At 46.5% G+C, this 13,771-nt stretch overlaps 4 protein-coding genes across 4 annotated transcripts; 1 reads left to right on the top strand and 3 right to left on the bottom strand.

The window, feature by feature from the left end:
- Positions 1 to 864: 864 nt before the first annotated feature.
- I203_104953 (spermidine synthase) lies at positions 865 to 3,849 on the bottom strand (the record flags this gene model as incomplete). The annotated part of the gene is made up of 12 exons (XM_019143466.1): positions 865 to 933; positions 1,000 to 1,080; positions 1,149 to 1,223; positions 1,283 to 1,514; positions 1,576 to 1,851; positions 1,905 to 3,070; positions 3,142 to 3,289; positions 3,353 to 3,438; positions 3,503 to 3,542; positions 3,619 to 3,637; positions 3,704 to 3,739; positions 3,822 to 3,849. The coding sequence occupies 12 exons, from the start codon at positions 3,847 to 3,849 to the stop codon at positions 865 to 867; spliced, it is 2,256 nt and encodes a 751-aa protein (XP_019006515.1).
- A 490-nt stretch (positions 3,850 to 4,339) lies between these two features.
- On the bottom strand, positions 4,340 to 4,923 carry I203_104952 (uncharacterized protein; the record flags this gene model as incomplete). The annotated part of the gene is made up of 2 exons (XM_019143467.1): positions 4,340 to 4,465; positions 4,573 to 4,923. 2 exons carry the CDS (start codon positions 4,921 to 4,923, stop codon positions 4,340 to 4,342), a joined length of 477 nt encoding a protein of 158 aa, XP_019006516.1.
- Positions 4,924 to 7,736: 2,813 nt separating this feature from the next.
- On the bottom strand, positions 7,737 to 8,218 carry I203_104951 (uncharacterized protein; the record flags this gene model as incomplete). Its single annotated transcript, XM_019143468.1, has 2 exons — positions 7,737 to 7,983; positions 8,046 to 8,218. The coding sequence occupies 2 exons, from the start codon at positions 8,216 to 8,218 to the stop codon at positions 7,737 to 7,739; spliced, it is 420 nt and encodes a 139-aa protein (XP_019006517.1).
- A 987-nt stretch (positions 8,219 to 9,205) lies between these two features.
- On the top strand, positions 9,206 to 12,561 carry I203_104950 (uncharacterized protein; the record flags this gene model as incomplete). Its single annotated transcript, XM_019143469.1, has 4 exons — positions 9,206 to 11,290; positions 12,158 to 12,174; positions 12,221 to 12,367; positions 12,444 to 12,561. 4 exons carry the CDS (start codon positions 9,206 to 9,208, stop codon positions 12,559 to 12,561), a joined length of 2,367 nt encoding a protein of 788 aa, XP_019006518.1.
- Positions 12,562 to 13,771: the final 1,210 nt, after the last annotated feature.

Raw genomic sequence — 13,771 nt, 5'->3', positions numbered from 1 at the left:
GATAAAACCCCCAGGTACGAAGAGTGATGTGATGTGAAAATGAACTGAGAAGATATAGATCAGGGAAGGATCAAGAACGCGTCGACCTGATTGGGAGATAATCTGAGAACATTACGAGCACTCCGAGAGTGAAAGAGAATCACGGAAATATGGAACATGAACCTGGCGACTCACTACTAGAACGAAAGGGGCTGCAAGTGATGTAATTCTATGCAGAAGCTGTAGTTTCCCGGATTAAATGGATAGGTGTCAAAAGGGAGGGATGGTGACTACCCGTTAACAATTCGATTGAGACGAGACCTTGATCAGCATTCACCTGCTATTGACGCGTCGTGGTACTGAATATATGAATAGCCTTTTACAGCAACCAAAAGTGATTGAGACATTGAAAGACATCGGTGCGTTCATGTATATATTACAGTTCCAACATCAAGCCATTCAATTCGATGCTTATATTCATTGCCAAAAGCCTGCAATTGAGAAGATGGAATAGATGACGAGTCAATGAAGTCTCAAAGGGATCGGAAGTAGCAACTGTACAGGCGGTACAGGATCAGCCACTGACAGGGGAAATGATCGTCAAGAATCAAGCAGACAGGTGAACACAAACGCGTGGATCAGTCCATCACCGATTCGCGGATGGAACATGTCTCTGAGAGTTGGTCAGTCACTCCCGATTCAGTCAGTCGTCCATGACTCAAGATAGGCGTTATCGAATTCTGTGATTTTAACATGCAGACACGCAAGATCATGTGATCAGAATCAGATGAAGGCAAAGCATGACATGACATAGTGATCCCGTTTCCTTCCATTTCCTACAATTTATGCACAAAGCCTTTCCTTTCCTTCTATTCGTGAATCAGATTAGATGACCTTCTCGATCATAGTGATGTTCTCTTCCTTTTCAAGTCTGTCTCTGAATAATTTACATGTCTATCAGGGTAGGAAAGTGCACTACGTCAGCCTGTATCCCACGCATAGAATGAGAATCACACTTACAGGTTCATCGTATGGTTGAAGGACACCAGGGGTGGTAAGGACACCTTCAAGGATGAATTGCACGGCAACACCACATGGTACCTATTCACAGAAAACAGGTCAGTTCAAGCTCTCGTGTATGTCTGATGCTTTACACGAGGTTTACTTACACCGACGAGTCGGGCCATAGCAGAGTGGCCACCGTTTCTATCACCGTAAGCCTCAAGGGTAGAAGTGATAGTTTGCTGAAAACCATAACTCATCAGCTGCGATTTTATGCTAATATTATGCAGTAAAAGCTCACCTCAGTACCGTCAGCATTGACGATCTCGAAGGTGTGTTGGAGCAAGACAATGTCAACTTCTCCAGGTTGGAATTGACACTTCTCTTCGAGGAGAGCAGAGAGGGTTCTCATGATTGAACCTCTAGGAGTGACCTTTTCAGAAGAGAAAAGACCGAGTTGTCTGAATTTGCCAATGAGAATCTTGGAGTCTTTCTCAAATGATTTGAGTGATCTGAGCTTTTCAATGACGGCACTGCATACAAAATACCGAAAGGTCAGCTTGGTACAGCCACATCAATGCCAAGCTGACTTACGTTTCTTTAGCATCGACACCGATGGATTTAGCGATCAACTCGAGCCACGTAACAGGAGCAGCATCCTTGGCGAGATCATCTCGAGGAGTATCGTCCAAAAGACCCATCTCCTTCCAGGCGGTGATGACTTCGCAGAAACCAGCGTATCGCATAGTTCCCCGAACCAAGTTCTCAACATCCTTGAGACCGTAGAATTCCTTGAAGACGGATGAGTCTCGGTTAGGGTAGGCAACGAGGTTGTAAGCGGGGGTGAAGTAGTATGGTTTGGCGGAGGACCTGCAACAACACAATCAGCTCGGTGGTCTCACATCAGACAATGATGCACTTACATGAGGTCTTTGCCGGCGACATCGGCGACTTGTCCATCCTTGTAGAATCGACCGTCGTTGTTGAGGGCCATGAGTACTCCGACAGGGGACCAAGAGAACTTGTAACCAAGGGCATTGTCCGAGGCGGCAGGTTCAGGAAGACCACCACAGAAAGAGTAGAAGCTCTTGATCTTACCGCCGGCCTTGTGGACCTCGTCAATGGTCTTGATAGCCCAAAGGTGGTCAACTCCGGGGTCAACACCGATCTCGTTGAAACAGATCAAACCGGCATCAACGAATTTTTGGTGAAGAGCCTTCATTTGAGGGTTGACATAAGAAGTGGTGACGACGTGAGCCTTCTCTGCGAGAGCAGCCTCCATGACTGAGGCGTGGTAGGTGTAGGGAACGAGGGATACAACGACATCGTGACCCTTGATGGCTTGTCTCAAAGCATCGGGAGAGCCGACGTCCACGGACATGGGAGTAGCGTTGGGGAGGTTGGCACAGAGAGCTTCGGCAGTAGCGAAGGTTCGACAAGCAACAGTAAGCTCGTGGTTGTGTTTGGTGATGTACTCGGCAGCGGGAGGAGCGACGAGACCTGAACCAAGGAGGAGGACCTTCTTCTTGGTGGTTTGGTTGGAAGCGGGACCTGGTCGGACACCTGAGAATTTAGGCATGACGTTGATACCGTCTTCGAGCATGGCTCGACCGAATTCAGGGATGGTGAAGGCAGCTCGGTGAACATCATTGTTGTAGTATTTGGTGTCTGGGACGGCTCGGAGGGGAACAGTGACATCTCTACTACCGTCTTTTGAGCAGACCATGATACCGATCTGACCAGCAGGGTAGGTTGGGATAGTGGTGTAACCGTATTTGACGACTGGGAAAAGTTTCTTGCAGGTTTCCTTGAGTTCCTTGATCAATGGAAGGTGGATCCACAAACATTCAGCCTGGGTGGAGATGTGACCGTCCTCCTTAAGAGCTTCTTTGAGGAGTTGGAAGTAGGGGGCCTTGAAGAGAGCCTCGGCGGGACCGACGGGATCGGAGGAGTCAGTGATGATGGCATCGTATTCGTTCTTGTGTTCGGGAAGGAACTTGAAACCGTCACCAATGTGGACTTCGACTCGAGGGTCTTTGTAACACTGAGACATGATAGGAAGCCATTCTTTGGATACCCTGATGACGGCCTGGGAGAGGACATTAAGCCGTTAGTATGTCGTTAGAAGTGGTCGGGTCATTTACATATGCGATCACTTACCTCATCGATATCACAAAGGGTCACCTTCTTGACTGACTTGTGCTTGAGGACTTCTCGGATCACACCACCGTCACCACCACCGATGACCAATACGTTCTCTGGGTTAGGGTGAGATGCTAAAGGAAGGTGGGCAATCATTTCTTGGTAGCTGGAATATGAGGTGCGATTCAGCGCTTGTTCTGGATAATTTCGGCTGTGAAGGGATACTCACGAGAATTCATCTCGTTCGGTACATTGGATGACACCGTCAAGAACAAGGACGTTACCGTAAGTCTCGGATTCAAAGACGAGGACGTCCTGCAAATACGGAATTAGTCAGTTAGAGCTCTGCAATTGGGAGGGAAAAGGGAAGTTGGCTCACTTGGAAGAGAGATTTCTCAGTGTGCAAGATTTGTTTGACCCTATGAACTATCATTAGCATAGCTCCCTTCCATCTGCATTCCACATTCAACCGTTTCTATGAGATTGTCGGCTTACTTGAGAGTCATAGCCTGGCCTATGGATGATGTGGATGGTCAGCTATGTTCATTCAGGAGAGCGGCAGATGTCCATGACAACTTACCTGGCCATTGTGGGTTGATCTCTCTGAACCAGCCGTCTAATTGACCAAAGGCAAAGCCGAAAACGTCAGTTCAACGTCTTATCTTAACGAAATCTGAGATTGATCCGGTACGACTTACCAACAACGTTGGGGTGAGTGAGAGTCATTTTGTATCTCTTTTGAAATGGGATGGGTACAAATGGAGAAAAGGGAAATGGACGAGTCAACTATATGTGGACGAGATGACTCTTTTCGCTCAGGTTGAAAGATGTGTCAGTACTCGTAACAAAGAAAATTCCTTCCTTTCTTTAAACATCACAGATCCAACAGTTGGCGAAAAAATGGGTGGTCTGTCGGACTTCACCGCTTTGACTCGATTTCCCTGATATTACACTTCATTCGTAATGGTCATGGAGATATCTGATTAGACATAATCGTAATCATCATTAGGAGCTACTCAAGGTGACGGTTCGTAGCAAACAAGTCGAGGCAGTTGTCATGTGTGCCGACAGTTGGTGATGTCGAAACGATACATTTACATGAGTGCCGGGCCATCAATGTATGTACAGACACTATTCGTCAAATGTCCTCAAATATCCGTTCCATCCCATTTCTTCATGCTCTTCCCCCAGCCCTTTAAGATGAGCAGTGAGTGGTTTAGGGTGCAGCGGTGGCACAAGTGAGATGGCCAACACCGTTATTCGATTCCTGCGGGAAAGGAGGAGTAACATGCGGTTGGAATTTGATCGTTTCAGTAGGAGAAGAGTCAACTCTGGCGGTGCACTATCCAATTCATGGTATGGATCAGCGCGTTGCTCCGCGTGTTATCGAACAAGATCCGTTTATGAACACGGAATGCAACGTTCGCTTTTTCTTACTCTGTCACTCACTTGAACGACGGCAACGGGTTTCCTAGTAGTAAAATCAACATCCATCGCCTCAACCGCTCCTGCATTACCAGCCTCCAATGCGAACTCTTTGACGACGAATGCCTGATCTTTCCATTCGTTGGTGAACTTCAATTCGGGATAACAACCCTCGGGGTCATTACTCCTACAATTGAGATCTTGGTGTGGGGCAGGAAATTCGAATAAAGTGTAATCTTCTGGGATAATTCTGAAAACTCCTCCATCTCGCTTGACTTCCCGTGAGTCCACTTGTACGTTCTCGGGAGGGGTATTTCCCATAACCAGTGGGAGAGTTAGGAAGAGGGAGAATAGGGTAGAAGCGGTAAACAACATTGTCGATCGTATTGCCTTATAGAGAATGGAATCTAGTACAGTATCGAGAAAAACGTAGAATTGTCTCGTTGAAACGAAGAGTGAGTCGTGCTCGTCTGTATGAGTGGACGAGTGGAGCTGGTTTGCCCCTTTTGCAGCTTTATATACCTTTCCTATACCGAGGTGTAGATACGAAACGGAAAAAAGCAGTACACCCTTCCTTTCATTGGGCAGGTGTGATTGACACTTTACCCCTTGAGCAATCATCATCCGCCTCAATCATCGAACCAAGCAGTGTTATACCCATTAAGGAGAACTTGAAATTATGCTAATAAAAGAGACATACTTACGCAGATGAGTGATCCGCTGATAAGGTCAAGGCTTAATTATCGAGGTGTCTTTGGGAGTCACAGCATGCAAGGTCGTGCGATCTATTGCAAGTCTAATTGTAATCTTCTCCTTTTACCTATTGTCTCCGCACATGCCTTCGGTTGGAAAAAGACGAGACGGGTGAAGATGTGTATCGCATCATACAATTGAGCCACCACATCTGTTTGTCTTGTATGCCAGCTCGATTCTTCACCAAGTGAAGAGCGTGTCCAACGTATATCGCGGTGCTGTGGCTGCTTTTCTTTTCCCGGTACTTGGCGCTGCCTCTCAGTGTCGCTACGTCCTTTGCTTCGTTCTCTTTGCATCAATCTGATACTGGGGAAAAGAAAGCGACAGAGACGATATTAGGGCATGAATTTTGCTATGCTGTTGCAGATGTCAACCTTCTTGGTGCACTCAGCGGCGATGTCGTGTTCTCCGTATCTGATGCCATACTCCCTTTCGCTAATTCTTGTTCTCTTCGATCTCCTTCCTCACTCTTCTCTTTTTCTATATTGAGTCAACGCAAAAAAAAGCGACAGAAGAGCAAGCGTAGAAGAGAGTGTCACCAAATTTTGGCGTAGCGAAAAGATGTAGCTAAACAGTACATACAAGGTACTGTCAGAAAGACAATTAATAGAGTTTAGTCAGGCATACTATCCTACAGTATAGAAGGTAGATGTAGCAAATGATGAATAGCATATGTAGACAACAAACAGTAGATACCGTACGTAGCAGATGATTTATAGAGTAGATAGAATAGGGTAGATAGAACAGAGCTAGCAGATAATATATGGAGTAGATAGAACAGAGTAGATAATAGAATAGAATAGAGAATAGAATAGAATAGAGTGGGTGTCACTTTGGACCCTGTAGACCTGGGGTAGCAAGACGATGCAACATCCCTTCGACGCCCCATATGCATAGGTCAGGGTCTCATCCGGGGTCTATCCATGCATACAGCTCGACATCGCATGCATGGATGAGTGCTTGGGGTGTTGTCGTGTCGATGGTCAGTCTTTGCGGCAACAGTGCGGTGGGCGCGTCGGCCAGTATGATCAATCCACATTCTACAAGCTACCAGTCTGCAAGACATATATAACGCCTACCCAGTCGAATCTATCATATCATCCTTCTATACCTTCAAATGCACGCAGGGTCAATACGAAAGGTGCATCATATAGCGCGCATATGACTCTATCAGACCGGCCGTTCCATGCATCTTTGAGCGTCCTGTATGAGATGAATGAGGTGACCTTTGGTGTCACAGCTGAAAACCTCACTGTACGCCACGTTTGTATCAGACCACTCCTGCTCTCGCTTTCACCTTTTGTCGCCTTGCACTGGAAGTACATTGAATACGAAACGTGTCCAGGAAAGCGTGCATCTGAGGGAACCTTGCCAGCAGGTTCGTGCATGCCAATGCAGCCTGTGGACAATACACAAAGTACATTGTGCTGCACAGGTGGACAATCGGAGAAACCTCCACGGTCAACCTGTTGGTTGCTGGTGGTGATCATTGCCATTGATCCTGTTGCAGGCATCTTTGACTCGCTTTCCACTGGTCATCTTCTACTACCTACTCTTCAGTCATTGGGAACACCTTGACATGACCGAAATGCTTTTGACGTGTAGAGATACTACTGAGAACGCAATGCCAGGCAGATACTATCAGAGTGCCAGGTAGTCAGTCACACAAACTCAGGTACATACATGTATTGTAATCTAGGTCAACACCGTATTCGTTTCGATTTTGTCATACCAGGTAGATGATATTGTATACCCCAGTGGATAACAGTAACACTACGAGTAGATGCGCCCGCAAAACTGGAAAGATGCCCCAGCGTTACTGGAGGAAGCTAAGCAAGGGGGTGATACCCAACGACCAGTCATTAACCATAAATAATACGATTATCCTAGGGAGATCCTATCGTATGAGCATCCTAGGTGATTACCACTTGTTGGTTCACTAGTGTCAAACCGCTTGATGCATCGCATAGGACCAGATCTCACATCTCTCACACACCTATTCGCTACTACCACTAAGCCACCTCGAAAGCTTGCTATTGTATAGTGACGGGATGAAAGCCTCAGTACGTGTGGCAGTCGATGAACGTACGTTCTGTACTGTACATACAGTTTGCTCTTATACGATAGTTTCAGTCAGTGGATATCGAAGTCTTGGCGGTCAAACATTGAACAGGTCTCGACTCATTGTCACTTCGATGTACTGTATTCATTGCAAGGTCTCACTCGTACCAGATTTATCTCTCGGTAAATTCTCCACATGAGTTTGATGAAATATATTGAAATTTATGATGAAACTCCACATGTGGCGCATGAATATATAAAAAAAAAGTAAAAGGTAAGATAGACGCTCGAGAACGATCAGAAAGAATTTGAGATACATGCATGATTGATCGCTCAAGAATAAATGAAAGAAGTAGAAAATTCAAGTATAAATACTACTTTTCGTCATCGTTGACCAAATTCTCCATCCAAGGTTTATACCTACCGTTGTACCTTTGAAAATGACGAGCCAATGTGGTTTCGGGTACGGTTCCATCGGCTTGGGAAAACAAGACATTATTGTATTGTTTCCAGAACCTCATAGATTGATCTTGGATCCCATGAAAATATCTGCCTCGCCCTTCGAAAAGGGGCATAAGCGAGATAGCAGCGTTGACGTGCGTTTCGAGATCGTCATAGGCACTGCATGAGAATGGGTATCAGTGTATGAGTCATATCTGTAATGAGAAAGTGGCAGCACTCACGCCATCAAATCGTTCACCTCTTTGGCAATCTCCATCTCCTCGACTGAAGGGCCCATTGAGGCACGAGGAGATTCTCCGTCCGGCTGACCAAACTTGACATCGGGGTGATCGGGATCAGGGGTTTTTTTTGGTTTTCTTTGATTTAGTGGAGGTACCGACCGAAAGCCCGACATTTTGTTGCTTCTTTTGGAGGGCAAGACGGATACGATCGGAGGCTATCGTAGCAAAGACAATCAGCTTCTCGTTCTCTACAGAGGTTTGGAACGATGAGGCAGTGCCAAAGACGAAAAAGAAAGGTTGAAAATACCCACTTGAAACTTCAGAATCATCATCGTTCTTCTTCTTTGTACCTTTGGGTGGCATGACGAGTTCTGGACCAATTCGAGTGATTTATCAATATTGGAGTATTATGAAGGAGTAGGAATGGAATGGGACTTGGGTTAGACTGATCAGACTCCCCCGTCGGTTTGTCAAGTTCCTCTTATATATATCATATGCATGTTCCATGAAAATACTGTACAGCTGAGCTAGCTCGCTGCTAAAGCACTCTAGAAGTCAGCATGTCAAGTAGCCACGAAGCCTTCAAGCCAACGAGCTTTTGAGCTATCGAGCTGTCGAGCTATCGAGCTGTCGAGCTATCGAGTTGTCGAGCTCTCGAGCTATCGAGCTGACGCGCCGGAGGCCTTCCTTTAGCCGAAGCAAGGTACAGTATAGCTAAGGGCTTGATCTCAACTTGAGTAGCACAGTGCGCAACTATCGAGCTATCGAGCCATCGAGCCATCGAGCTATCGAGCTATCGAGCTATCGAGCTATCGAGCTATCGAGCTATCGAGCTAATTGGTACCTGTACTTCCCGCCCCATTCACCCATGTAAGCTGTGACAATCAGCCGTGTATGCACTTATGAATAAAAGTTTTCAATAGCGAGTTCGATGCTTATTCTTCACAGCAAGTCAATTGCATGTTTCGAATAGTAGATTGAGTGCATACAATATTCAAATAGCCAATTTTTTCGCTTCCACTTACTTCACGACCGCAGAACACCACCACACATGGATAGTGCAAGATGGAGTATCAAGGTAAGTTACTGATGCTGGAAACCCAAGCTAACTCACGTTAGACCCTTCTAGCATCTACACGGTGATCAAGTCATACCTTCCAATGTACCACAGCCGGATCAAACATGTCACTCCAGTCGACGCCATCGCTTTACCGGGAAGTATGAACTTTCTAATCACCGATATTCCTTGTCCCGGTGAAACTCTACAACAAATTGCACAACTTCCCAATATCGTCACTGTCTATACAACCGAATCCAAGAGCGACATCTATATCCACTTGGTTGCTTCCTTCGGCCCACCCTTCGACGTCCACGACCTCTCTCTCGGCGATACCCTACCTTGGTGGCATATTCACCTCCGTCATTGGCCCTCCTATAGAACCTTCGTCTCTCCCCCACCACCTTCACCTGAACAGAGTTCAAGGTGGCTGGCTCTCTCCGGCAGATGTGCTGGAATATTATCGGCACTCGACATCCGTCAGAGCCTCAAACTTGGCCTCTATCAACGATTCGAATTGGGCCGCACCACCTACCACCGTCTCGTCAAGAATTCTAAACATTCAAAACTCATTTTCTATCGAATTTTACACTCTTTACCGTCTTCGATACACCTGACTTACGACGGAAAGGCCTTACTGCTCAACAAATCCGACGGTGTATGGATGGTATCACTACCCTGCTATTCGCTCGACCAGATACTGAATTCCATCAAGTTGAACGTCTCAACCGTCGAAGGAAAAGAATCGATTGAGATCGGTTATATGGTGGAATTAGAATCTGATACTACATCATCTCATCAACCACCTTTCCAATCGCATGGGCAGCTGTCCTCTTCCATACGCTCTCGACTGGCCGCCTCACCCAGGATATACCTCAATACGTCAATTCCTCCTCCCCTTCCTACCCCTCAGCATGACCTTCTCCCGCTCATCAGGAGATGGTTCATCATCGCTCGTGTTGTCGCATCCAGCAACAAAGAGCAGCTCAGCGTCTCTCTCGCCCGCCAAATCCTAACCTCCCTCAGTCGTCCACCACCTGTCATCTCACCTGATTTTCATAATGTTGGGGAAATCATCCTTCTTGTCGAGAATGCCACAAATGTTACGCTTCCCTTCCACCATCGACTCATGATACATGATCTGACCGATGGTCTGTACAAGGTCGACGCCGGAGACATCATCACCTGCACCAACATAACTCGCCTCACGATTCACCATGAAGAGTTGAAAGTATTGATGAAGCTGGACAGTCAGATACAATTTCAGGGTTTAGTCGAAGTTGGGTGGTCAATGGGAGATGGGGACGATGAAGTATGGTCCGAAAGTGATGAAAACTTATGCTCTCAAGATCTCCTACGGTATCACCTTCTACAAGACGAGCTCCTCACTTCTCTTACACCTTTTATGGAGGTTAGGAAGATCATGTCAACGGAGTTCAGGTTCTATAGAGGGGTACACCTTATGATGGACAGACTTTTGGATAATCTTCCCAATTTGAGTGCTCTACACCAAAGCACAAACTCGTTTCAGAAACAACATTGGATTCCGAGGTTCCTTACCCTTGTGAGGGTCTCTCAAGGTGTAAAGTCACCATCCTGTGCTTTCACTGCCTCCCTCCAGCATCAATCTGCCTTCCTCCATCTGGTTGCCCCTCATGCTCAAGGTTCGATAGCTCTCGATAACATTTCGATCGGTAGAAGTAATGTCAGAGTGATGAGGGAGCTGGGAAAAGTGTCCGATTGCTTGGTTTGGATCACCTCTATCGATCGAGCGGCAAGGTCAATGTCTTCATGGTACGATGTCGAATCAATTTGCAGGTCCAACAACATCACTTTGGTCTCATGCTTCTGGCCAGCCACCACCATTATCGATCTTATCAAGCTCCCAAACCCTTTGCTCACCCAAAATACGATTTCTAAACAGCTGTTTTTGGACTCCTCACATAAAGCTGTAGATGTCAAGTCTCTCCCATCGCTTTTCCTGTGCATCATCGCTGGACCACTGGTCGATCCTGCCATATCTCAACTAGCTGCCGAGCGAGTCAGGCATGCTCAAACGTTCATAGCGGGACTGTCTACTCCACACTTCACCTACGATCCAGCCATCCAAATCGATCAACAGATATACAGCCACAAGCGTCTTACAGAGGTGACAACTTCCGCTCTTGTTAAGGTGGCTGAGAATGTCGTGGGTAAAAGCTGGAAGGGTCGGATTACTGCAGAGAGATATGATGGGATGAAAGGTGTGAAGTGTGACTGTGTGCGGGGTGAGTGCCCTACAACGTGTCAATGTACATGCGCCGAAGTTTGTACGAAGGATTTCGAGGAGCGTGGAGGAGGGGAGTGTACCATTATATGTACTTGCTCGAAGCATTAGTGGAATGTCGATGTATCTTCATATTGCCTACCTATGACAGGTTCCGTGTTTCCGGAGTAAAAAAAGTGCTTAACTGCGCAGTCACACATACAGCATGACATTGCAAGTGTATAAGGTGTTCACGAAGCAGAAGTACGGCACTCAATTTTATCGCAAAAAAAAAAGATCATCACCAAGATATTCGATGGGCAGAGATGTTTGACTCCTGACCGTCGCAACGAGATGCATTCTGATATATCTTCAATAAGCCGCCGCATAGCATCACCTCTTCGGAACAAAAGATGCTGATCATCTGTTATACATCGCTCGCGTGGTGGTATCCTTTGGACACCATGAATTCATACAGGAATGTTCTAAAACTCCAAAGGGGGTCCTTTAACACCGTCATCTCGTGTGTGTGTGCATGTGCATGTGCACTGCTATGATTGAGATCAAAACCAGAAATCAGTCACCTATCGTTGCTCTTGGTCTCTTGCTATATCAACCTCTACTGACAACAGACCTTTACTCGACGAGTCCTCCGGCTCGAGCAACAAGATTAACACCGCGAAAAAAAGAGATCAACCAGTGAGTCGATACCTGCGAGGTCTTGCGCTTACAGATCCCTGCCTTGCTTACAAACCACTAATTGGTAATATATCAACCCCATCACCATTAGATTGAAGCTCTTTCCCTTAGACTACCGCTACATCAAGGTGAGTGAGCTCAGATCCGATCTAGGCAAGCTGACACCAATTTTAGATGGCTCGTACACGTGCTTCGACCGGGTCGCTTCCCCAAACCAGCAGACAACCGCCCGGGTCACCACGATATGGTTGTTGTGAAGGGTGTAGAGGGAGGAGAACTTCTAGGGACAGAAGGTGGTGTAGCGCCAAATGCTACGTTGACGTGAGTATCGTGATATCGCAAAGTTAGTTGAGGCGCATACTCATGATTCTGTATATTTTCCTGATTAGTGGTGCAGAAGATTAGGCAAAGAGCCCCGTACATGTAGCAAGGTGGATTCATCCGGTATCAGATGTACTCGATTGGCGATACCGGGTACAGGAACTCTTTGTGCTTCTCATAGAAAGAGTAGATAATTGTGATGTATTGTATAAGAAGAGGGTAAATAACAGCTGCTTTCCAAACTAATTCATTTGGGCATTGAGTTAAGGGTGAAATGGTTGTGAGCTATAATATTCTTCTGTCAGTCCTGTGATTTAGCTCGCGATACCTCATGTCCCACGGCATCGAGTAGTACCCGAGGTGGCATGTGGAACCGACATGTTCTTCGGACTTGCTCCCGCTCAACAAGACTTTTCAGGCTTGAACTCATCCTCTTACAACAAGTCTGCGAGTGATTGGTTCTCTCCTCCTGGTACCCACCCATTGTAGTAGAGTCCTTTTTTCTACTTTGTCCTGTCAAAGAATACAGCCGGCTCATGCTTGAGGGAATAAGTCTGTGTGGAAGAGGTCTGACCGCCTGGTCTCCCACCAGCTGAAGGATAGTGATGCAGAACCGATTTACATCGACTTGTAAACCTTTTTTGAATCTTACCAAACCACCACCAACAAGATCGGAATTTTTGTCGGGATCACCGAGCTCCATTTCACACGGGGGGAGCACCTGCTTGGCCAAAACCCCTTATCCTGATACGGAAAGCTTCAATGAGCATACCACTCATGCTTCGCAGGGATGATGAAGTAGTAAAGAAATGACCGCTAATTTCTGAAAGAGCAGGCGAACCATTGTCCTGTTTATTTCCGGATTTCCGCTGTATATGGTCCAAGAATCTTGCCTCCTGGACCCCCCTGTGACAGGTTGATGTATGATACATTAGTAGTATTGAGACTTTCGGAAGTCTGAGTAGAATCTTCTGGACGATGATGGTTCACCCTGGGATGAGATCAGAGGTACCCCAAGCATTCACTGTTTTTCTGTTGAGATCTCAAGATTCATGACGAGGTGTGCTGTATGTGCGGAAAGTCGCGGTGTAGTTCGACTTGGGTGACATGGGTGTTAGTGGGATAGCTACCATGTGATCGAGTTGGAGTCGGTCATACAACAATCGTTTTGCAGCCAATTGTTTTGGGTGGGAGCAATAAAGCTTCCCCCGTATACGAAAAATAAACCGAGGCCACGCACGAGAAAGCGGACCAGTGTTGCTCCTTACCGGCGAGCCTTCAGAGTTCCATTTGGTCGTACCACTCCGAAACCACAATTTTTGAGCCTTTTAGGTTGGCCAGCGGCGAAATGGGTTCTATCAGATTATGCTGGTCCCAACTCCATAGAATCTTCCCATTACACGT

This window comes from Kwoniella mangroviensis (assembly GCF_000507465.2).
Source record: "Kwoniella mangroviensis CBS 8507 chromosome 1 map unlocalized Ctg01, whole genome shotgun sequence".
Classification (NCBI taxonomy): domain Eukaryota; kingdom Fungi; phylum Basidiomycota; class Tremellomycetes; order Tremellales; family Cryptococcaceae; genus Kwoniella; species Kwoniella mangrovensis.
The sequence above is the reverse complement of the archived record's forward strand: the minus strand, read 5'-3'. Positions and strand labels throughout refer to the sequence as shown.